This window comes from Corapipo altera, unplaced genomic scaffold, assembly GCF_003945725.1.
Source record: "Corapipo altera isolate COAL_440 unplaced genomic scaffold, ASM394572v1 64, whole genome shotgun sequence".
In the NCBI taxonomy this organism is placed as follows: domain Eukaryota; kingdom Metazoa; phylum Chordata; class Aves; order Passeriformes; family Pipridae; genus Corapipo; species Corapipo altera.
The window spans coordinates 5,149,237-5,171,468 of NW_020884893.1; the positions used below are offsets into that span (position 1 = coordinate 5,149,237).

At 40.9% G+C, this 22,232-nt stretch overlaps 2 protein-coding genes across 34 annotated transcripts in view; one reads left to right on the forward strand and one right to left on the reverse strand.

Moving 5' to 3' along the window:
- CTCFL (CCCTC-binding factor like) overlaps window positions 1-8,866 on the reverse strand; it is a 59,928-nt gene extending 51,062 nt beyond the window's left edge. For 24 of the 32 annotated variants that reach the window (XR_003528136.1, XR_003528118.1, XR_003528135.1 and 21 more), the window contains exon 1: window positions 1,119-1,162. The gene's annotated coding sequence lies outside the window, so the exon portion shown is untranslated. Of the gene's footprint in view, window positions 1-82; window positions 907-1,118; window positions 1,163-3,408; window positions 3,595-3,856; window positions 4,096-4,277; window positions 4,298-7,517; window positions 7,537-8,695 lie in introns of those variants that run through there. The other 8 variants (XR_003528143.1, XR_003528141.1, XR_003528140.1 and 5 more) reach the window with 8 other exon arrangements.
- A 3,517-nt stretch (window positions 8,867-12,383) lies between these two features.
- PCK1 (phosphoenolpyruvate carboxykinase 1) lies at window positions 12,384-20,008 on the forward strand. 2 transcript variants are annotated; one of them, XM_027645898.1, is made up of 10 exons: window positions 12,384-12,523; window positions 12,768-12,979; window positions 14,343-14,524; window positions 15,147-15,350; window positions 15,675-15,862; window positions 16,795-16,957; window positions 17,084-17,308; window positions 17,405-17,536; window positions 18,232-18,327; window positions 18,929-19,383. In XM_027645898.1, the coding sequence occupies exons 2-10, from the start codon at window positions 12,780-12,782 to the stop codon at window positions 19,381-19,383; spliced, it is 1,845 nt and encodes a 614-aa protein (XP_027501699.1). In that variant the 5' UTR covers window positions 12,384-12,523; window positions 12,768-12,779. The 2 variants fall into 2 exon arrangements, with proteins under 2 accessions (XP_027501699.1, XP_027501697.1); XM_027645896.1 differs by having other exon boundaries at window positions 12,386-12,523; window positions 12,704-12,979; window positions 18,929-20,008.
- Window positions 20,009-22,232: the final 2,224 nt, after the last annotated feature.

Consider the following 22,232-nt stretch of genomic DNA (forward strand, 5'->3'; position numbering starts at 1 on the left):
TCGGCATGGCGGCCCTGCCCTCCCTGCGCCGCTCCCTCCGCTGCAGGGGGAAGCCCACCCGTGTGAGACAGCTGGTTCTCACCTCTAATTCCCCACGAGGCACAAAGCCCTAAAGTGGGTGAACAGGCAGAGCTTTGCCCGTCTGTGCATGGGGTGCCCAGGGGTCAGCAAAGAGCCCGTCCCCTCATAGTGAGAGCACAGCAGGGCCTATAGGAGCAGCTGCCATTTTGCCACCCTCAAGCTCTAAATGAACATCTCTCCGTCTTAATTGCAGGCCCTTAACCTCCTGCTCCCACTTGGCTGGAGACCACGGGGCTGAGCTCAGCTGGTTTCCCCACTTGCAAAATCTCTGGAGTACTTCCCATGTTTCCCTGACGGAAACCCTTCAGCCGGGTGCCGTGGAGCTGAGTGGTGCTGAAGGGCTGCCTGACGCTGCTGTGGCGGCAGCTCCCACCCGGGAGCTGAAGTGTTGTACAAAACTGGCTCAAGTGGGCTTGCAGAGCCAGTGGAGCGATATATAAGCATCATTACACTGTACTTTAGGCCAGGATTGGGTATTCAATGAGAGCAAGTTCAAAAGAGTTCTCCAAAAATGTCTTTGAGGTAAACTTGTGCGATTTGAGAGACTTAACGTTGAATCTTGCATACCCTTCAAGACTAGTGATTTCCAACCATCAAGTGTTTTATAAGGCCCACTTACTATGAATATTCTATTATAGTGCAAAGGACAGATTTGGAGCTTTATCTCTAAATATTAGCTCAGTGTGTTGCAGGTGCACACATTGTAGTACATTACAAAGGGACTGCAGCCCAGTGTGGTCCAGATCCTGTTAAACTGAATTACTGAACACTAGTCAAAGCCCCAAACCCACTGATGGCATTTCTTGCCTGTGGAAGTAACACAGTAAAACTGGCATTTGTGAAATATCCATAGAACAAAAGCAACACACCCCACTGGCCTTTCAAGCTGTACCCTCAGATGAGGCGGGGTCATGCCCAAAGCCATTATATTTTGTGTTTCTGAGCACAGTTAACACCACTAGGTACCCAGGAACCACACATTCCTTTTTCCATGGAATTTGTCAGGGTCATTATTGCTGTTTCTGTGTGGTGGGTACGTGGGATAGCAGGGCTATATAGCACCATTGGAAAAGCTGGTGAGTCTGATTCCCACCAAAGGATGTAGCTGTGAAAAGTACTTTAGTGGGCCCACTGTAATTAGTTGTAAGAATGAAAAATTAAACTCTTCACATCTTGAAAAAGCATGATTTTAGATCATTGGACCTTATCCTCAGAGAGAGCAATTGAAAATCCCATAAATATTTGACGACAACTACTCCTATCCACTGCAGAATCTTAAATGCAAAAATAATATCAAAATTTTTACATTTAACATCCGCAAGTTAGTCATAACTATTCTGCTACTTGTAATCAACAAAATTCCGAAGCAATTATTTGAGGTTGAATATGTGTTCCAGCAATGTAGGGCTGATATTTTAGTTAGACACCACATTATTCATCATCCACAAATCTCTGGGCTCTCAAAACTAAAGAACACGATGCAGAGTAAATAATATATTCTCATAATTATGCTGCCAGTAACTGTGGCCAGAGACTTTACTTCTTACACATTTCTGAATCTTTTCAAGTTGCTACATATATTGTGCAATTATTATAGCTGAAGGGTACTGTAGGAAAAAAGTTGTTATAATAATACACCCTTCTTTAGGTCATTTTAATGAGGTTTTCTGCACTTCCACAATCATCAGCTTCCAAGAGCTGTCCTGCCTTGCACTTCTGCATTATTAATACCAGCACCATCCGTGCAGCTACACTAAAGGTCTGTCATTATTTCCATTATTAACTGATATTTTCAGGGGTTTATGACTCAAACACAGAATAGCCCTTCAGTTCATTTTTTTTTTTTTTAATTTGAAGGAATCACTTGGATCAGCAAGCTGCAAATTCAACCAGTTTCTGATTAGGTTTTGACACACTAGAGGTTAACAGCTCCATAATGTCCATTATGGCCTGTTGTGTGTACAGTCTCCAGTTACCACTGCTGCTGCACTGTCTATCTCTAGCTGCAATCAAGCTTCTAGCCACTCCTCTGGGAGTCTGGTTCTTTCTAACACATCAACAGTCTGCCTGAAAAATCTATCATGAAAAGAACAGAGAGGCATTTTATTTTTAAAGTCATAATTATACTTTGGGGGGTAAACATTCAGTATGAATTATTGTTTGTTAGGAGTAGTTATAAGGAATATAAGGAATTTAATGTAGGCACATTTTCTTGTGCTAAAGTAATGTTGCATAAAGGAACAAAATTCAGCCACAAAATTGCAGATAAATTGCTGATAAGAATCTACCAGTGCATGAAAATGAATACATGGACAACTGAAATCCTCAATCGGCAGAGTAAATTCTACCCTTGACTGCACTAAGGAAACACAGCGAACTTTGTTCTGATCTGTGGTTTTCTACCCAAGTATAAACAGTGTAGCTGATTTTTGAAAAGAGTAAAATATTGGGTTATCTGTTCAAATTGTCAGTCTTAAATCTGAATAACCCCTTAGGACATTTAATGCTTGTTAGGTGGAGCTTTCTTAAATGCTCCATTAGCATGTACATAAAGCATATTTGACCTCGAAGGTAGTTCTAAGTTCCCTTTCCTTACTGTATTTTAGAAAATCACTTTGGATGACTGCAGAGGCTGTTTAACAAGCCTCTACTGTGATGCTTTGCACCTCCATCACAGGTTCTAAATTACCTTGCTCTGATGCCAATGGAAGGATTGCCATCAATTTAACTGGGTTTGGAATTAGGCCCAGAATAGATAACTACGATAAGAAATGACGATGTGATTTATTTACACATTCTTGACCTGTCCACAAAATGCAGAGTAAATCAAGACTGCCGTAGTGCATTTGGAAGAGAAAAGGAAAAAAATAAAAAGGAAAAAAAAAGAGGGAGACCAAAGCAAAAAAAAACCCTGAAACAAATAGGCCCCAGTTTAACCTCCAATGCTCGTAATTGTTTCATTTCTGATACTCTGTCTTGTGGTTGAGAACTCCATTCTTCTGCAGAACATGACTCCTGTTAGTCTATGAGAAAACCCAGTCTTTGTTGTGACTTATTTTGACAGCTTTAATATCATTTTCCACCTGGCATCTGGAAAGTTTTCCATTTTCACTTTCCTCCAATGTCTCACTTTTGTTTCCAAGTCTATGTCGCGTTCGCACCGCACCTGTCAGAGTGGTGGCTGTGCCTTAACACCGCTCTGCAAACACACACGCCTTTGCTTTGCTCTTGCACCAGGGACAATCGCTACCTTCATCACCTGTTTTGCAGTGAGATATTGCCCCTCTTAATAATGACAGCAGGAGATAACCTCTTTCACACCCTCACCTGTTTCAGGGAAAGCGAGTTTACTTTTATCGTCTTCTAATTCATCTGGCTCCTTTAAACACTGTTCAGTTCTCGAAGCTGTAGTCACGAAATGGTTGAAATATTTTCTGGTGGTGTTGTCAACTTGTGCCTTCAGTGTCCCACTTTCACAGAGATGAAGCATTTCTTCAGAGACCACCAAATATCCTAATTAAAAAAAAACAACACAGCATTTCAACTAATGAGTGAGATTAAAAAAAGAAAGCTGCTATTCTAAGCAGCTGAAAGTTGCAGATTCAGAATTAACTCAGTGCTTCAGTGCTGGCCTGGGAGATTCTCAGGAGAAAATATACAATCTGATCACTTGAAAAGAGGGATAGTATTAAAATATTTTAGATTTTTTTCTCCTTTTTTTTTTTTGTTTTGTTCTGTTTGTTTATTTGATTGGTTTTTGTTTTGCCTCCCATACCTCTGATTCTGAGATGGGAGCTACAGCTTATTCCAGAAGACATCATTTAGGATTCAGATCTGACTTGGATTTCTTGTTTGCCCCAAAAAACACAATTCTCTGCTCCCCATCTCTACAATCCTATAAAAGTTACTCAGACCTCAGAACATCAGAACATGCAGTCTACTGGTTTCCTTATTGCCCAAAGCAAAGGGAAGATGGGAGCATAGCAAAGCAAAGACAGATGGAAATCATCATGGAGGGTATTGATTGGCTGGTGTCTAGGCAGGCTATAAATTACCACTTAGTGCAAAGAGGAGGGTGAGGAGGGCACAGAGCTCTCTGGGGCACAGTGCTGGGACTCTTCATGAACAATCAGCTAAATATGGGCTGTGCCCAAGGCATGGGGAAGGCCGGGCTTTGCTCTCCCTCTGATGCTCACCTTGACTTTGAGAAGACAAATCATCTCTTTAAACAGCAGTGATTCTTGTAGCAGAACCAAACCAACTTCTGTTAAGTTAAAAGACTTAATGCTTTCAAGTGTTGTCTATGTGCTTAAAATCCTGCTCCAGACTGTAAATTATTATAATTATATAGCAAGACAAAAAAACAAGACAAAATAGTTTACAGATGTGGGATATATAAAAGGGAAAGTATTTAACATAAGCTTACTGGAGCTGAAAGTACCAAGGATGATTAATTGTTCAGACACAAGCCAGGGAAGTGGTCTAAAAATTATTAACCATAATTGTAATTTGTCTATTAACTGTTTCATCTAACATTATGATATATTTAGAAACAATCATGCCATCCAGTAATGCACCATTTGCTGCTTGTGGCAAACAGCAGAGCTGCGTGCCTGGGTCTGTTTGGAAGAAGGATGTTTATTGGGAAGGACATTACTTCTTCCATTTCAAAAGAAATTAGTGTGGTTATACAGTTAAGTACACCTCAGTGATTTCCACTGTTTTTACAGAATACTCTTTAATCTAAGAGATAGCAAAGAAAGTTTTAAAGACAGCTCCTCTTAGTCAGTTATTAAAGGTTTCTGTTGCTGTTTGTGCAAGGGTCGAAGAGTCAAAAGCTTAAAAAGGCAGAAAGTTTTCCTCTTGTTTTGACTAAACCAGGGGAAACGTGCTAGAGTTGTGCAGAATTTGATTGCCAAACACAAAGAGAAAATACACAGTGAGAAACGATAGTAAAGGTTTAACCCAGCTGATGTAAGAAACAAACTCCAAGGATGCCCATGTTTCCTTCTTTTATCGCATTGTTAATCTTTAATCAGAAAAACAGTTCAGAGAACAGCTCTTTGTGCACAGCTGAACAGACACCAAACATTGGAAGTTAATTGGATCACGGAGAATGGGACTCTTGAATCATTGCCCTAATGAATCTATGAGTAAGATATACAACCCAAAGGAGTTCAAATTCTGCTTCCACGTGGAAATGCAGCAAGTAGACATTAAACCTTGCAGAATCAGCAGTAAGAAGGCAGTTAGTGGGTTCAGAAGAGCAGTGTGTTCAAAACAGTGGGTTCCCATGCACTTTTTTCCCAGCTCAGATAACAAATTGTCTTGGGTGCTGAACTTTCAAGGAGTCCAAATCAAGATTCTTAATTGAAAAATCTGAAGAAATCAAGAAAATGTAAGGGCATATTTAAAGACGTATATTAGTCTCACTTCACTGAACAGTGGGTGATTTAGTCATTGGTATTTATCAGCAGAGATACCTTAAATCTTAGTCTTCTGCACTGCTATAATGTCAAATCATCACTTAAAGACCCCATGCCTATCCATCAGGAACTGGTAACAGAAACATGGTATAGCAGGTTTTACGTATTTTCCTGTAGTAAGAATCCAAGTCATCCTTATAGTCCTTGCAGTCTTTTTAAACAGCAGGATGAGGCAGTGCCTAGAAAGCAAACCAGAATAGCTGAGTGACAGTTTTGTGAATCATGGTTATTGTTCTGTTCAGAGCTGCCTCTACAAACAAAGTCTCTTGATCTGTCATTCATAGCCTTCTTTTGTTTAAGATCTCCTGGTCAGAGCCCATTTGTGCTTCACCCAAAATAACAAGGCCTTAGTGCCGTGTCAGAGCAAATACCTGAACTCTACAAGGTTAACAAGTGGGTGTTTTTTAAAATTTTATTTGAAGAATGCAAGTTGGTTGCTATTAATTTGTACATACTAGTTTAAGCTTACGTATACGAAGCTCCTCTTTACATAAACAGTATTCATATGCTTATGTATCATTCTGAGTCAGTAAATTCGGAGACAGTTACAGGTGGTCAGTCAATAGACACACGTACAGCAGTCAAAATTCTGTCTTCCTAAAAGCATAAGAAAAAAGTGTGATCTCCAGGGTCCAGCTGAACCCTTGATTTCTTTACTGAATGTTGTTTGTAGCAATAATCATAATTGTGGCACTTGTCTCATAGGAACCATTTACAGTGACCAAGCAAAAGTGCTTTTGAAAAAAATCACATTGTTGTCCACCAGTGTTGCCTTATTCCTATTAGAATAGGAATACACTGTGCATAAGTGTACAGTGTGTAGGACTGCACCTGACCTGTTAACACTTAGATAAGAGTTTTCCAGTAAACACAGGCTCTGATGCAGGGATTATTAGTTTTTTTGCAATGTTGATTTTCCTCCAGCTGCCAGGTTCAAGAACCAAAAGGTATGTAGGTCTTGACATAGGCACATTTGCCCTCTGACCTTTTGATGTAGTTTGGCTTTCATTTCTGCACAATCAGCTTTCCTATCCTGTTTGGCTTCCAGTGTTATATGATGCTTGAAATATTAATCAAAGATATTTTCTTGGGGAATAAGGTATAGAAAAATGTCACTTGAAACAGAAAACACAGTTCAGCCTGAGTTGCTGCTTTTGTGTTCCTGTTAAAGGAGAAAACAGGTTACAGTATATGTTTTTAATTTCAAATACGAACATACTATTTTTATTACAGTAACCTAGAGAGGACCCAGCAGGGACTATCTGGGACAGACATAAAAATAAGAAGAGATAATGATCATGTCTAATTAGGTTTTAAACTCCTCTAACCAGGAACTACCAACCAAACTAGGAGAATGCGTAAGAACAGGGAGAAATCAGCATTATCACCTCCCAGCCCCCTTCCATAGAGATGATAAAGGCTTAGGGATGTAAAGTTAGCTGTCTAAAGTCAAACAGGAAATCCATGGCAGAGGAAGAAACAGAACCAAAACCTTAGAGTCTGCACCAGGGCTTACTGGTTAAAGCCATCCTTCTTTAAGGAAGTCAGCTCATGAAGGACATACAGAACTGTGACCAGGGGGACAGTCTGCATGTAACAAGGGACAGAAACATTGAGAGAGAACAAAGGAAAATGGAAGCATTTAAAGAAAGGAGAAAAAGCTCATTGCACAGGTAGAGCTGGGTAGCCCTGAAATGACAACTGCCAACAGAGTCCTGCTAGCAAGCAAAGGATCACAGAGAATAATGAACAGCGTACAAGAGGAAGGAGCAAGAGGTTGTCTTATCTTAGAAAAAAATAAACAAACTTAGATTATAAAAGGTGCTCCTTAGGCCTGAGGAGGTGAAGTCTCTGTAAGGGCAGAGTTAGCAGAACCCTAGTTATCCACGGGAAGACAGAAGCTCTTGAAGAAGAGGTGCTTGAACCTGGGTGCAAGGATTTGTTGGTTACCCCTTCGCCAGGTAGGAAGCAGGGAGCCCCTGACAGCTGCAAACACACACCTCTGTGGTAAACAGATTTCACCCCAGCAAGGGTCACCGTTTTTATTTGCAAACTGAATCTCGGAGCCATCTGGGCTTTGTGTGACTGAGCAGAGCAGATGCTGCACAGGTGAAGGGAAACACAAACCTTATGCTGACTGTTTTCCACGGTGTTTCAGTATGGTTTGTCCCTTTCTCTCCTAGCTGTGCTTCTGCTGTTCATCCAGCTAAAAAATTGCAGGAACTGTGCAAAAATCATAATTATGTTCTGGCTACTGTAAAGTCAGTCTTGGCGGGCCCAGATTCTCTGTGTGACTGTTAGACTTTCTGCAGTAGATGAGAAGAGCTCCCAAGTTGACAGGATTACACATAGCTGGCCACTGGTCAGGTGCCAGTAGCTACAGAGCTCATTACTCATATATTCACACTGATAGGGGTTTTATGAAAGAAAGGACAGTATTCCTTACTGGCAGTGTTTGGAAGTGTCAAGGTACCTCTCTAACTAAGACTCCAGTTTTTATTTCTTACAGGAGAAAATGGAAGAGAAACCCCACCTCCTCTGGTGACTATAACAGTGTCTCAGAGCCTGTAAAAGTGAGCTTAAAAATAAAGTAATAATAATAATAACAACAACAATAATAACTATTTTATCTGCCAAAAAAGAAGAATAACAAGCAAGAAACCAGTGTGCCCATGGTATAATGTCAGCATTGTCATGTACTGTGGCACTACCAGGACTTTCTCTAAAATACAGCTCAGGATTGAGCACTTGAGCTGATACTAAACTAAGCATCAAAGGTTGGCGACTTTCTTCAGAGACCTTAAACATGCACCAATGCATGTTCCTGGGTACCAAAATTTACTTACATTTGTTTGAGAAATATTAGCATGACTGTGGTCAAGCTGAAAATGCTGGACAGGCAGCAGTCTAATCAGGATAAATCTGGGTATTCTTTTCTGGTTTTCCATTCCTCTGCTATCAGAACAAGGCACTTAACTTTGAACACAGGCAAAAAAGTTACATCACCTTATGTAGTGAGCCACAAACATTATTATATCTCACAGTCTGCCCCAGACAAATACTGTATCATTTGGTGTTGGAAAGGAGGAGGTAAGAAGGAAAGTGCTGTGCTCCCGGTTTGCTGCTACCTGTTGTGCCTGCTCCCAGAGGCTCAGTCTCAGGGTTCACACAGCACACGAGGAGAGGAGTGTGCAGCACGTGTGGCCAGAGCCCCCGGACCTCCTGCAGATGGGTCAGTGCCGAAGAACTGCCTGTAGGAAAGGGGCTGCGAGGCAGAAATATCGCACGGGGCTGCACGGAGCCTGGGATAAACACTTGGCTCGGTCACAGATTCTTTTGCAAGTGCAGGCAATTTGCATGGTTCACATTTTCCTCTGGAAGCTGAGAGAACAGTCCCTGCCCTGGTCTCTGTGAGCTGTTTACTTGCAAGGGCTGCCCTTGGATCTGGGCTCTGTGGCACCCAGTCCAGCAGCAATTGCAGTGTGCTCACAGCAGGAAATAACAATCCAGAGGCAACACTCTGCCCTTGGTAGAGCAGCTCAGAGAATCTTTAAAAAAAAAGCTACAATTTTATAACAAAATACCCGAGTGACAAACTCTTTGGAGGTGATAGTATGTAGGATAATTAGCAATGGGAGGGGAGTAGAATTTCTGAGTATTATTATATGCCATTAACAACTTTCAGAGCTCATTGAGAGTACTTTGTTGCACCTTGGTTTGTAGTGATGAGTTAAGCTTTCTAATGATGCTTTTTCTGAGCATCTAAGAACTTTTACATTTATTGCATTGACTTCCAGTAAGTCTATAAATCTAAGTGCTCAAAACCTTTATTTTGAACAGCCTGAATAGTGTCCATCAAAGCAAACATTCTAAAAACCCTCCTTTCAAGGCACTTGTTGAATGCTATCATCTTGAAATGTCAGATTCACATGCATTTAAATGATTTGACAGCTTCCAAGAAGGCACCTGATGAGCATCACATTCAAGTGTCAAGAAGCACAGAGAAAAAGTGCCAAAAAAAGTTAAATCTGAAGAAATTGTATCAGCTATTAGATGAGCATTATAATGCAGTTACTACTAAAAAAGATTTCTCGTTTAAATGGAAAATAAACTTTACATTCTAGAAAATTTTTTTAAAGGCTTTACATTGCCCCAGACCACCTCCCATGTTTTTTACTAGTGAGATCTTCCAGAAACCGAATCCAGGCAGCAGACACACACTGGTACTGGGTGAACACCTCAAAGCCACTGTAACTGAGCCATTGGAGGTGCTACTTCTGGGTTTGGGGGTTTTTGTGGGAGACACTGTGTGTTATGAAAATTCACTATCTTCTGTTAAAACCTTTAATGCCTTCTGTTGGCTGTCTAAAAGCTGAATCTCTAAATGAGAAGACTCTTGAAAAAAAATCTTGGCCCTGATTTGCATATGCTCCAGTTATTTCATTGCACCAAATACTGTGTGTGTTTTATATAGGGGCTGAGGCTTACTGTGTGTTTGTGATGTGCTTTGAGATCCTCTGATGGGAGGTGTTACCTAAAATACAAGCAATTTGATGCTGAAGTGTCTAGAATTCCCAGTGGACATCTGCACTCGAGCCCTGCTGCCATCACAAATGAAAAACATTTGGAATCCTTAATGTGATTTTTAATGGACATATGTTCATAACACGGTGCCACCAATTTGGCATATTTAGTGTCTCCTCAAGAGAAGCCCACAGTTTGTATAGCAAGATTGTGGGAGGTTAGGATTGCAGTGTGAGAAAACTTGCACAACACCTGCCTGACTGTAATTTAATTGGCAGAAATTAATGCTCTGGGTTTGGGGATTTTTTCCTGCTCTAAGAACCAAAGAGACACTAGGACTGATCCTGCTGTATTGCACTGTTGTATTTAAGCTTTTATTCTGACTTTACTTGTGCTGCAATATGATCATTTTCTGATCCACTGTCTTCCTGACCACTGAGCATTGCTGGCTTACTCTCAGTTGTTATTTCTATGTACACTGACTTACCTGGCCAGCAGGAAGCACTCAGTAATTGTGTACTTCACTGAAAAAGGGCTCTGCTTGGTATTACTGAAGATTATACCCCATTTTATTTTTAATTAAGTACTTAATGATATGTTTTAAAAGGAAAGTATTTGGCTGAAATATTTCTGATCAGCTCCACCAGCAACACATATGTGGACTCTGAAGACAAACACCAGCACTGTTATTATTAAATTGGTTTTGGGTTTTACCTTTGCTTAGAGCAGAGCCCTATCTGGAAGAGGCTTTAGCACCTCTTATCGGATTTTTGTTTTCCTTTTGGAATGTTTGGCCTTGCAGTGCATCAAGGACAGCCCCTCTTACCTCACTGTTTTCTTCCCTTGTTTACAAAACATAATAAAAGGCTTTGCAAGAGAGAGAGATGATGCAGTCCCAGGAGGGGCGTTCCTGCAGGGGGAGGTTCAGCTCGGCAGTATTTTAGGCTTGCAGGGCAGGAGGCTGAGCTACAATCGTGATCCCTGCTGCTCTGCCAGCCTGGCATTTCAGGGCTGGCAAGTCCCTGCTGGCTGCTTCAGCGAGAGCCTTGCTGGAAACATCTCACTGACTGACAGCCCTGAGCAGCATTGTGAACACCCTGTATGTAGGATACTCATATCAATTTTGTTGCTTTAAAGAACTCCCAGAAACCTAACTGGGGTTCCCAGATTTCCTGTTCTGCGAACCACTGCTGACAATATTTTGCTTTCATGGTGAAAGACCCATCAATATAAAAAAATGACAGGAAGATCGGCCTTTCTTTGTGGGCACGATGGTCTAAAATGGGATAGGGGAAGCTAAAGACAGGCAGGCAGAAAGAGAGGTAAGAACTTAGAGTGTCTCAGGCCACACTAACCCTAAAAATTATAAGAATTGTAGTGGCTGTTGGTATCATATACTGCCAGAACTGATGCAGATGTGGACTCATGTCTGTGTACGTACACATGCACACAGTGCATTGCACACATAGAACACAGTGTGCAGCCCCATTTCTGAGCAGTTTTATGCCTTTTCTTTGAGTACTAATTCATGGATGGGTTAATATTTTATGACCTCACCCCCACAGAACTCCCAGTAAAATAAGACATAATATTTGAAAGAGGAGGTTAATTATTGAGGCAGTCACTGCTCTTCCTCTTCTGAGCTTGTAGCAATAGAAAATAATTGTTTAGTTTGCAAGAGCCTAAAGCAAGGCGTAAGCAAAAACTTCCTCTCTCACACTGAAGGAAACCCAACATTTAGATTTATATTGGGATTTTTTTTTTAGAATTTCATGGACAAAAATAAGACCTCTGGGCCTTGTGTATGTAGTGGCTATTCAGACCTGTCAGTGCACACTGTTGAACTTTATACATGGATCAGGCAATGTTGCCAAGGTGAGTAAACACTCCTTGGACAAGCCTCCACTTCACAGCCAACTACTGAGCATCTGCCTGCAAAATGTGACAACTGCACTTTGCCTCTCTGCGTGACCTTTGTGTTCCTGGTTCCAGAAACTCTTTGTACCCAACCTTTCCCACACGCTGAGGAGTTATGACGTTTTTGATTTGAAAGTCCAACTGGGCCAAAGTTTGGTTAAACTGCTAAATTTTGTAACTGCTTCAAAACAGCAAACCCAGGGGCTAAGAACCTCCGCTTCCAGCATTCATTAATCAAGTCTGTTAAATGATTACCTCGTCAGGGCTGCTTTGTTGACAACTCTGCATGATGACAATGTCAGTGGCACTGTCCCAAGACACATCCATTGGTGATGTAACGGACAAGCCTCCCTCACTTCAACTAGTGGGATGGACACTACCACGAATAATATTTAAGGAAGGAGGATGCGCCCTTGGAAAGCAGCGGTTGCAAGAGCTCTCCAAGGCAAGCAACACGGCTCAACTGAAAGGGACAGCAAATCCTCTCTGACATCCAACTGCACCCTGCACAGACAGTAAGTAGAATGGCCTCTATTTTTTGCACCTTGAAATTCCCAATTAGTCAGATTGCCTATCTTGATTTTAAAGCACAATCAAGTCCATTACGAATTCTACCTTTGTGTTAAACCTGGTTATGAAGGTTTTGTGACACTGGTTAGAGCATGTGCTAACACACCCAATATATTTGATTTTAGATTGTGATCAGTGTGATCAAAGCTGTCAACAAGATCCACTACAGCTTCAATAATGCCCCCACAGCTGAAAGCCGAGATGAACGTCATGCCCAAGGTTGTCCAGGGGGATTTGGAGAGCCTGTCTCCAGAAGCAAGGGATTTCATCGAAACTAATGCCAAGCTGTGCCAGCCTGAGAACATCCATATCTGCGATGGCTCGGAGGAAGAAAACAAAAAAATTCTGGACATCATGGTAAAACAAGGCATGATCAAGAAGCTGAGCAAGTATGAGAACTGGTAAGTAGCCTAAACTAAGTATCATCTCAGAACTGTAAAATGCATTTCTCATCCTTTTTACTTTAAAAACTCCTTATAACTCTTCAGTATTTGCTTCTATGAACATTTTGGCACTGTAGCTTACATTGGTGAAATAATCAGGAAAAGCAAATTTCTTCCTCCAAAAATTAACATAAAGCATATTATTCAATTGGACTATCAACTGTACATTGTCTCTATTGATTAGTTACATCAGGGAACTGAAATAATGTCATGAGAATTATGTAACTAATCATTAGCAATGGCTAAATATTATTTAGCGAATCTTCTTTTGAAGAATTCTACTATTTTAGTCAATTAGTTTATTCATCACATACTTTTTTGCGGCATTCAAATAGGTCTGTGGGTGTTCAAATATTATTCAGTACAGGCATTATTCATATCATGCCGATGAGCTTTGACTCTAATGTATTCAGCAAATACTTTTTTCAAATATTTCATCATTTCTCCCAACTAACTGAACATGAAAGGAGAATATTAACAACAAGTACGTACTCAGGAATTACATGCCGATCAAGAGATCTTCGTGGAAGAAATCTGCAAAGACTTTTTAATAACTAAGTGCAGGAATTTGGCAATCTGTTTGCAGACTATTTGGGAGAGAAAAGGGCAAGATTCACCAGATAAATTATTCATTGTTAATTATATGCTTAGCTGTAGTGATGATGGTTATGACAGCCCAACTAGAACATTTTTGTACTCGTGGAAAATTTCGATGCACAAAGGTGAAAATGTAAGACAATCCTCTCTATTGTAAATAGAGGGCAAATATTCTTTAGAGGGGAAAAAGAATCTCCTTTAATAAACTCCTTCACTTTTAATCATCATGCTTATACTCAGTATTTCCTTTGTGATGCCTCTAACTTAAAGGGCTACGCCAACCCACTAAGCAGGATTCTGATCCCACTGGCACTTACACCAACACTTGAAGTACTTTGCTTGGCATCCACTGAGGTTGAGGCATCATTTTGTGGTCCCCATACAAAATAACTTCACACTGATGAGAATGAGAATTAAATGAGATTAACTTTTCCCTGAAAGTTAGCAACAGAGAGTAAGGCTGAGATGAGAGGCAAAGGAGGATTAACATGTAACCAGAATTTCCTAGGCCATATAATTTGTTATTCCTACTGGAAAGTCTTAAAACAATATGTATGAGAGGATGCATCTGACTGATTTTTGAGATTGGCTTTTATACTGGCTCTGTTACTTTTGGTTTTGCCTTACAAAGCTTTGTACCCTTTTGTCCTAAACTGGTCCCATGGAAGGGTAAAAAGTGTTACATCAATTAAAGTCTAATTTCCTGGGTTTTGGTGAATTGCAGCTGGTTGGCTCTCACTGATCCAAGAGATGTGGCAAGAATTGAGAGCAAAACTGTCATCATCACTCAGGAACAGAGAGATACCACTCCGATGCCTAAAACTGGAACCAGCCAGCTGGGTCGCTGGATGTCTGAGGAAGATTTTGAGAAAGCCTTCAACACCAGGTTCCCAGGCTGCATGCAAGGTGGGCAAGAAAAAGATGAATAACACTGAATTTCTAGGATTGCAGAGACACTTACAACTATTATTAGTTACTGTAATCTTTAAAGAATTATTTTAGCTGAATATTTATATTTAGGTTTATACCCCCCATAATATCCATGTTTTTTTCATGCACATCTTTATCATAGACCCAAGCGTCTGGGCAAGGATAGTCCTCTGTCTCTTTCCAGTATTCTTTTCTTCCCTAAAGAGGGGCAAAGTAAGGTATGAAAATTTGACTGACTTTATTCAAGAAGTCACACAGCAATTAAGCAGCAGATAGGAAGTGAGATGAGAATGATGGACCCCCCGCCCCCAGCAATAATTTCAGATTCAGCAATTTACACCAGCAGAGAACTTGGCCTCCACCCACCTTTACTCCTAGCTGGACAATCTGCCTGAACTGCTGCTTTCAGCATTTAAGATAAAAAGTCTTGCTACACAATTAGACAAACAGAAAGCTACAGCTCTTTAAACATCATCAGAAGTACTCACAAGACAAACATCTTTTAAAGGAGTGAGAGACAACCTCCATGTTAATAAAGATTATTACAAAAGTTCCTTGTTTTGCTCTTTGCCACATCTTGCTACTCCTCATTTTCCAGGACGTACGATGTATGTCATCCCCTTCAGCATGGGGCCTATTGGGTCTCCTCTGTCCAAGATTGGGATCGAGCTGACAGATTCACCCTATGTGGTGGCCAGCATGAGGATCATGACACGGATGGGAACAGATGTTTTGAAAGCCCTGGGCAATGGGGAGTTTGTGAAATGCCTTCACTCGGTTGGATGTCCTCTACCACTGAAAGGTAAGAGCCATTAAAAACTGTCAGCCCTGGGAATTCCCAAGGTGTGTTTTAGGGCTGACTGCATGTCCTCGGCACATGGGAGACCCTCACCATCAAACAAGATCAGGCTGATTTGCACAGCAGCAGTAGCTTCAAAACTCAATTAAAGGAATCAAAGCTCACTGAGAGTTTCATGCAAAGGAGATTATTATCTATGGTAGTTACCAGGGATTTCCTTTGAAGCATCTGGTATGGGTTGCTGTCAGAGGCCCAATGCTGATGAAACAACAATGTGATCAGGCATGGAAATTGCTGCATTCATGAGTAAAACATTCTGTTCTGCAGAACCATTAATCAACAACTGGCCGTGCAACCCGGAGTTAACGCTGATTGCTCATCTCCCGGATCGCAGGGAGATCGTTTCGTTTGGCAGCGGCTACGGAGGAAACTCCTTACTGGGCAAGAAATGCTTTGCTCTCCGGATCGCCAGCAGACTCGCCAAAGAGGAGGGCTGGCTCGCTGAGCACATGCTGGTAAGAGCCACTAAATCACGTATGTTTGAACAGGCCTTGAGCCCTAAATTAGCTCCACACAAATACATCACATCTCGCTGTGAAATTAGTCTCATCTGGATAGTCCTGTAACGTTACATACGAGTCTATCGCATGCCAGGCTTATGAGGAGTAGAAAACTGCTTGCCAGGCCAGGTACTAGACATTTTAAAACAGTACCTGTAATATAAACCAAGAAAGATTTGGAACTTCTGACAGTGACTACTTTTGGGTAGACATATGTACTTGAGCCTAATCATTATCATTGGGCATCCACAAGTCTAATAGCAAAAGATTTATGCAAGTTTTCAAAATTGTCTTTCATTTTGTAAATGGTCTATGTGCTTAAAACCCTGCAAATATCAGATTTTCTAAATGAGTTCTGCCATGTACCCTTCCTGCCTTTACTTTCTGCTGTCATTTAAACATTCTACTACTGCAAAATGCCACAGAAAAAAAGAATTTCCAAATTTATAAAAGAAAAATCTCAGAAAAAATATCTGTGGACTCTGAGAAGAGCAGAAGTATTTGTGCACAAAGTGCACACTTCACTCCACTTGGGCAGCCAAAAGAATACTGCCTGGTTTTCATCTGTCTCTGCAGAGAAACACAGCTATTTGTGGTCTATGTATCTTTAATCAGCAAAATAAAGACAAATGTTTGAGGTATATACGTGCCTAACATCTTTTAAAGAGTATAAGAACTCCTTACAGATACTCTAATGGCAAGAAGACTCTTTGATTTAAAAAAAGCAGTTTGAGTTATTTATCAACTATATTATGTGGTGCTTCTTCTGCAGGAACAAATTTGTGTAATTAAATATTTTATCATTACCACTTGCTGGGAGACAACTTTCAAAATGAAAAGTGCAAGAAAAAAGACCGTGTTTAACAGTTGCATTAATTTTTCAACAGATCCTGGGAATTACCAATCCAGAAGGTAAAAAGAAGTATTTTGCTGCAGCATTCCCTAGTGCATGTGGAAAAACTAACTTGGCCATGATGAACCCAAGCCTGCCGGGGTGGAAAATCGAGTGTGTGGGTGATGATATTGCCTGGATGAAATTTGATGAGCAAGGTATGGAAATTTGGAATGTTTTACAGCCCAGTACAGGTTGCTTTTGGGTGCAGTAAGACATGCTGCACAACTCCGGATAAGATTAAATCAGTATGATTTACTTATATTTTGTCATTTAACTTCCAGGCAACTTGAGGGCAATCAATCCAGAAAATGGCTTTTTTGGTGTCGCCCCTGGAACCTCAGTCAAAACAAACCCCAATGCTATCAAAACCATATTCAAGAACACCATCTTTACCAATGTAGCAGAAACCAGTGATGGAGGTGTCTACTGGGAAGGCATTGATGAGCCATTGCCACCTGGAGTAACAGTGACTTCATGGAAGAACAAGGATTGGACCCCAGATAATGGTAACCTGGCCCTCGTCACAGTCTCTCTTGGCTTTCTCTGCTGAATTCAAGTTAATTCTGCCATTATGACCTTTGTATTTATTGTATTCTGTGCAGGGGAACCTTGTGCTCATCCCAACTCGAGGTTCTGCTCTCCAGCCAAGCAGTGCCCCATCATGGACCCTGCATGGGAATCACCTGAAGGTGTGCCCATCGAAGGCATCATCTTTGGGGGTCGCAGACCTGCTGGTAAGAGATGCAGCACATTTCAAAGCTGAAGTGCTGACCATAGAAGGGTTGAGACTGGACATAGACACAGCTTTTGTCCAACTTCTCCATGTTAGCCTTTGGCACATATGTTTCTAGCCACTGATATTTCAGTGTCTGAGTTGTTTGTTGTTAACACAAAGCAGGTAATAATAATAAAGGGCTGGAGAGAGATCAGGACCCACAACCTGGGTAATAGACACACATGGCAAATTGCTATAGTGGTCCCAGTTTGCTTATGGTTTAACTAGTTCAGATAGGAGATGGTTAGAGAAATGAACCAGTTTTAGATGGTTTACAGAAAAGGAAGTAAAATAACTTGTTCTGTTAAAGATCACCTGAAGTTGGAAAAGAAATAGAAGTAATGCTAGGTCTGAGTCTAATATCATGACCACAGGACCAGATTCTATTTCCACTAAAATCTGCTGGAGGTTCTGATGTCCCAGATATCACACACTGAGCAACTAAACACGGATGTGTTCAGTAATCAGTAGCCAGTTTTGAAAACATTGATATAAACTTTGCTGTAGGAGAGCAGGAAATGAACTGATTAAAAAACCAGGAAAAAATAGAATACATTATCCAGTAATGTGCATTCAGCAGTATCTCAGGTAGCAAAACCTGTTGTAAAAATGTTTCTGGACTTCTAATTACTGAAGTGATTTTGCTCTTTACAGGTGTGCCTCTTGTATATGAGGCCTTTAACTGGAAGCACGGAGTATTTGTAGGAGCATCTATGAGATCTGAAGCAACAGCAGCTGCTGAGCACAAAGGTAAATCAAAATTTAATCTACCTACCTGTATTGAAAGCAGTGCTCTCTGGAGTGCCTGCTCTGTCCTCCCCCCCTTGCTCTTTCACATTTCAGTCTTGGCAGCTAATTTTGCAGCCTTTGCATTTTCACAATAGAAAATATTTGTGCTGGAATTAAAAGCCAAATTCTCTGTAAAAGTGAAATTAAGCAAAATAATCCTTTAGGTGGCAAGCATACAGAACAGGATACAGGCACAGGGTTGCCAGAAGCCTTGATAGAGAGTTCTTGTTACAGTCTGGGATAAATAAACTTAAATTTTCTCTTCTGCTAGAGCTCAACATAAATACACGAATGATGAAAGCCAGCTCTTGAGGATCTTCATTTAAGCTGCTTGACCTGAGATTTGAGAAATTTAATTTCCACTGATTACAAAAATTAATTTAATTTGTACCCTTTTTTGTACATGAAGGGTAATGCCTGTATTGTTTCTTAAAGCTCTCTGGTTCAGTGCAGGAGGGTGGTGAAGGGACTGTGGGTATTAAACCCTGGGATGATCTGACTCTGTGCTTTAGAAGGAATGTGCTGTTTATTCCCTTACATTCTCCATTTGTGTTTTGAACAGGCAAAATCATTATGCACGATCCATTTGCCATGAGGCCTTTCTTTGGCTACAACTTTGGCAAGTACTTGGCCCACTGGCTGAGCATGGCACAGCGTCCAGCTGCAAAACTACCAAGGATCTTTCATGTCAACTGGTTCCGGAAAGACAGCCAAGGGAAATTCCTGTGGCCTGGCTTCGGAGAGAATTCCCGTGTGCTGGAGTGGATGTTCAACAGAATTGAAGGGAAGGCCTCTGCCAAACCAACTGCCATAGGTTACATCCCTACTGACAGTGCTTTGAACTTGAAGGGTTTGAAAGATGTCAACTTGACCGAACTGTTTGATATCTCAAAGGAGTTCTGGGAAAAGGAGGTAGAAGAAATCAAACAATACTTTGAAGTGCAAGTTAATGCTGACCTTCCCTATGAAATAGAAAGGGAATTGCTTGCCTTAGAGATGAGGATAAAACAGCTGTAAGCTGATCAAAACTACAATTATTTATCAATTTGCACGTGCTAAGACAGGGCAAACACATTTTACCAAATCACCAAGAAGCATAACAGCACACTGATGGGCAGGGGGTTATAATGAAAGTAGGTCATAGCTTAGTTAGAATATAGGTACAGACATTCTAGAAGTAACTCCAGACCTAATGATTTATAACTGCATCGGTTGTTGTGAATAGGTGAGCAGCTGTGGGAATGGATGTGCACAGGGTCTTCAAACCCCTGATCTGTCACTTACATGCACATAGAGCCATGATGTGTGTAAATTATTTGCCTGGTTCTGCAGATACAATCCAAACCCATGCAGCCTTCAAGCTGTAGCACATTTTTTCCATCACAGAATCCTCAGGAGTCTCAGACTCTACAGGAAAGAAAGAAAAAATTAGATGCTGTATATATGTATTGCCTAAACATATTTCATGGCTTAAATATTTTTTAGAAAAATGAAGTTGTAACTTCTATCAGAGTGAAAGATGACTTTATATTACTAATGCATATTTAAGATATTGCTATTATATATTACTCATGTTCCTGTGATTTCCAGATGTTTTGAATGGCTTGTTCTTAAACTATAAAATAAATGTTTATACAAAATATGATCTCATTTCCAGTATTCTTGTTCTTTATAAACTACATGCATATAAAGTGAATGTCCTGTATATACCTCAGCACAGGGAGAAGTTCACATGTGGAAGTTAGATGTTGACTAGAGTTGATCTGCTACTCCTAAGCCAACTAGTTTAAGCCACATGCTGTCTTTGCAACTTTAATTTAAGCCAAAGGAATGATCCAGAAATTATGATACCAGCTGTGAGCAATCATCCAGCTGGTGACATACTCTCCATAACTGGGCATTGTTAGTTAGTTCAGGCATTTATAAAATAAACCACCCTCTAGGAAAGCCTCATAATAGGACCTTGCTCATTTGTTAAAGTCACGGGATTTGTCTCTGTTCCACAGCACCTTGGCTTTTGCAAGAGTAACTAGTGCAGCTGTTGAAGTAAAGACAGTTTGGGAAGAGTTTTCTGGATTTGTTGAGATGCCTAAAGCCTTAGAGCTCAATGAAAATCAGGGTAGGAGCCTGTGCTGGCTTCCTTGTAGATCCAAGACACTAAAACCATCCCATATTCTCCCAATTAAAGGTGTCATTTATGTGCTTCCCACATCCTGGCAGGTATCCTGCTTTTTCACTTTGAATGCTTGATCTCCCAAAACATAAGGCAAATATTTGCTTAGCAAAAAGAAAATCACTTACATTGTGTAATAAGCCTTTTTACAGTCCCCACTTCCTTGCAAAGCAAACAGTACCCAGACTGGTCAACAGATGCCCTTCAGGGTTTGCTAGGAGAGGTCACATAGTCTGAAAAGGCTGTAACTACCTCCTGACTCCATGTTTAAGACTGAACACAAATATTATCAATTCTGAAGCGAATAATTCAGTGCAAGTCAATAAGTAGGACACACAAAGAGCAGACAAGAGAAAACTCTGAGAGAAGTGGAGGAGAGTGGAGCAGCCTCTGTAGAGATGATCATCAGTTGTGTTCAAAAACCACATCTGCATGGATTTGGGTCTCCTACAGGGTCATCTTCAGCATTTATACTCTTGAGAGGGTGCCAAATTAAAAGAAAATTAAGATGGAAGACAGTAAATAAGTCAGAAGAAATGAGCCAAGGGAGACTGGAACATGCACTCCTCAGATTCAAGGACTACTATCAAGTGTATAAAATAAAGTTGTTAATGAAGTAAATCTATAAAAAATTGAGGAAAAACTTGGGCCGTTCCCAACTCATATGACAGTATTGGACTGGTATTTGGGTAAGTCTAAGGAAGAACAAGGAGATCTAAGAAAATTATCATGCTAATATCAGAGAGTTATGGCCAGTTACAGTCTCAGAGTTTCCTACGGGCCTCAGGAAAGGATCCCTGAGCAGTGCAAACATGTTCCAAGCACAGTTTGAAATGCTGCCCAGGGGATGTACAGAAGCTCGGGGCTTTCCAGAGCTCTCTGAGCAGCTCCAGGGTGCTGCTGTTCTGCCTTCTCCAACACACCCAGGCTCTGACGACTGTTCCAAAGAAACGACTTGTACTTCCTGCCAGGGGAATCTGTGCCAGAGGCCCAAGCCCAGCAGGCATATGGACATGGGAAAACCAAGTGACACTTGTCCCATGAAATGCTGCTCCATGAGGAGAAAGGAACCATCAATGTGATCATACAGCACACATCCAGCAAGACTTTATAAGGTGCCAACTGTCTTGAGAACATCAGACCCAGCCCAAAACACTGGATTTCATATTCATACTAAACTATTACTGTCTCCTCCTCACCCCAAGAGACTGGGGAACTTTCCTTTTCTTGAGCACCCCTGCCCCTGGGTTTTCCTCTGGGTATTCTTTCCAACTCGTGGACAGTGCCTGTCATGAGCTCTTCTGGCAAAAATATTTAAACCATTTGTGGTTCTCCCACTCTGCACATTTTAACCACATGCACCTTTTCAAACATTGCTCAGAGACTGACGGGGACACAAATCATTCCGGAAACCAGAAAATGGGGGGAAAAAACCTGCTGTACTGTTAAAAATGAGAACAAGAAAATGACTTTTTTTGCGTGAGTCATTCAACAGCTCCTTTGTATGTAAATATATCCTCAACCCATCAGCATCTATGGGGAGTACAATTTACATTTTGAATGATCAAAATGTTTAGTATTGGCAGAGAAAATGTTTAAAAAGAGAGAAGGCAGTGGTTTAAAATTTAGAAACTTAGTCAACTGTGCCAGATTATGATCTCAACCTCTCTCCCTCCAACAAATACTATGCTCC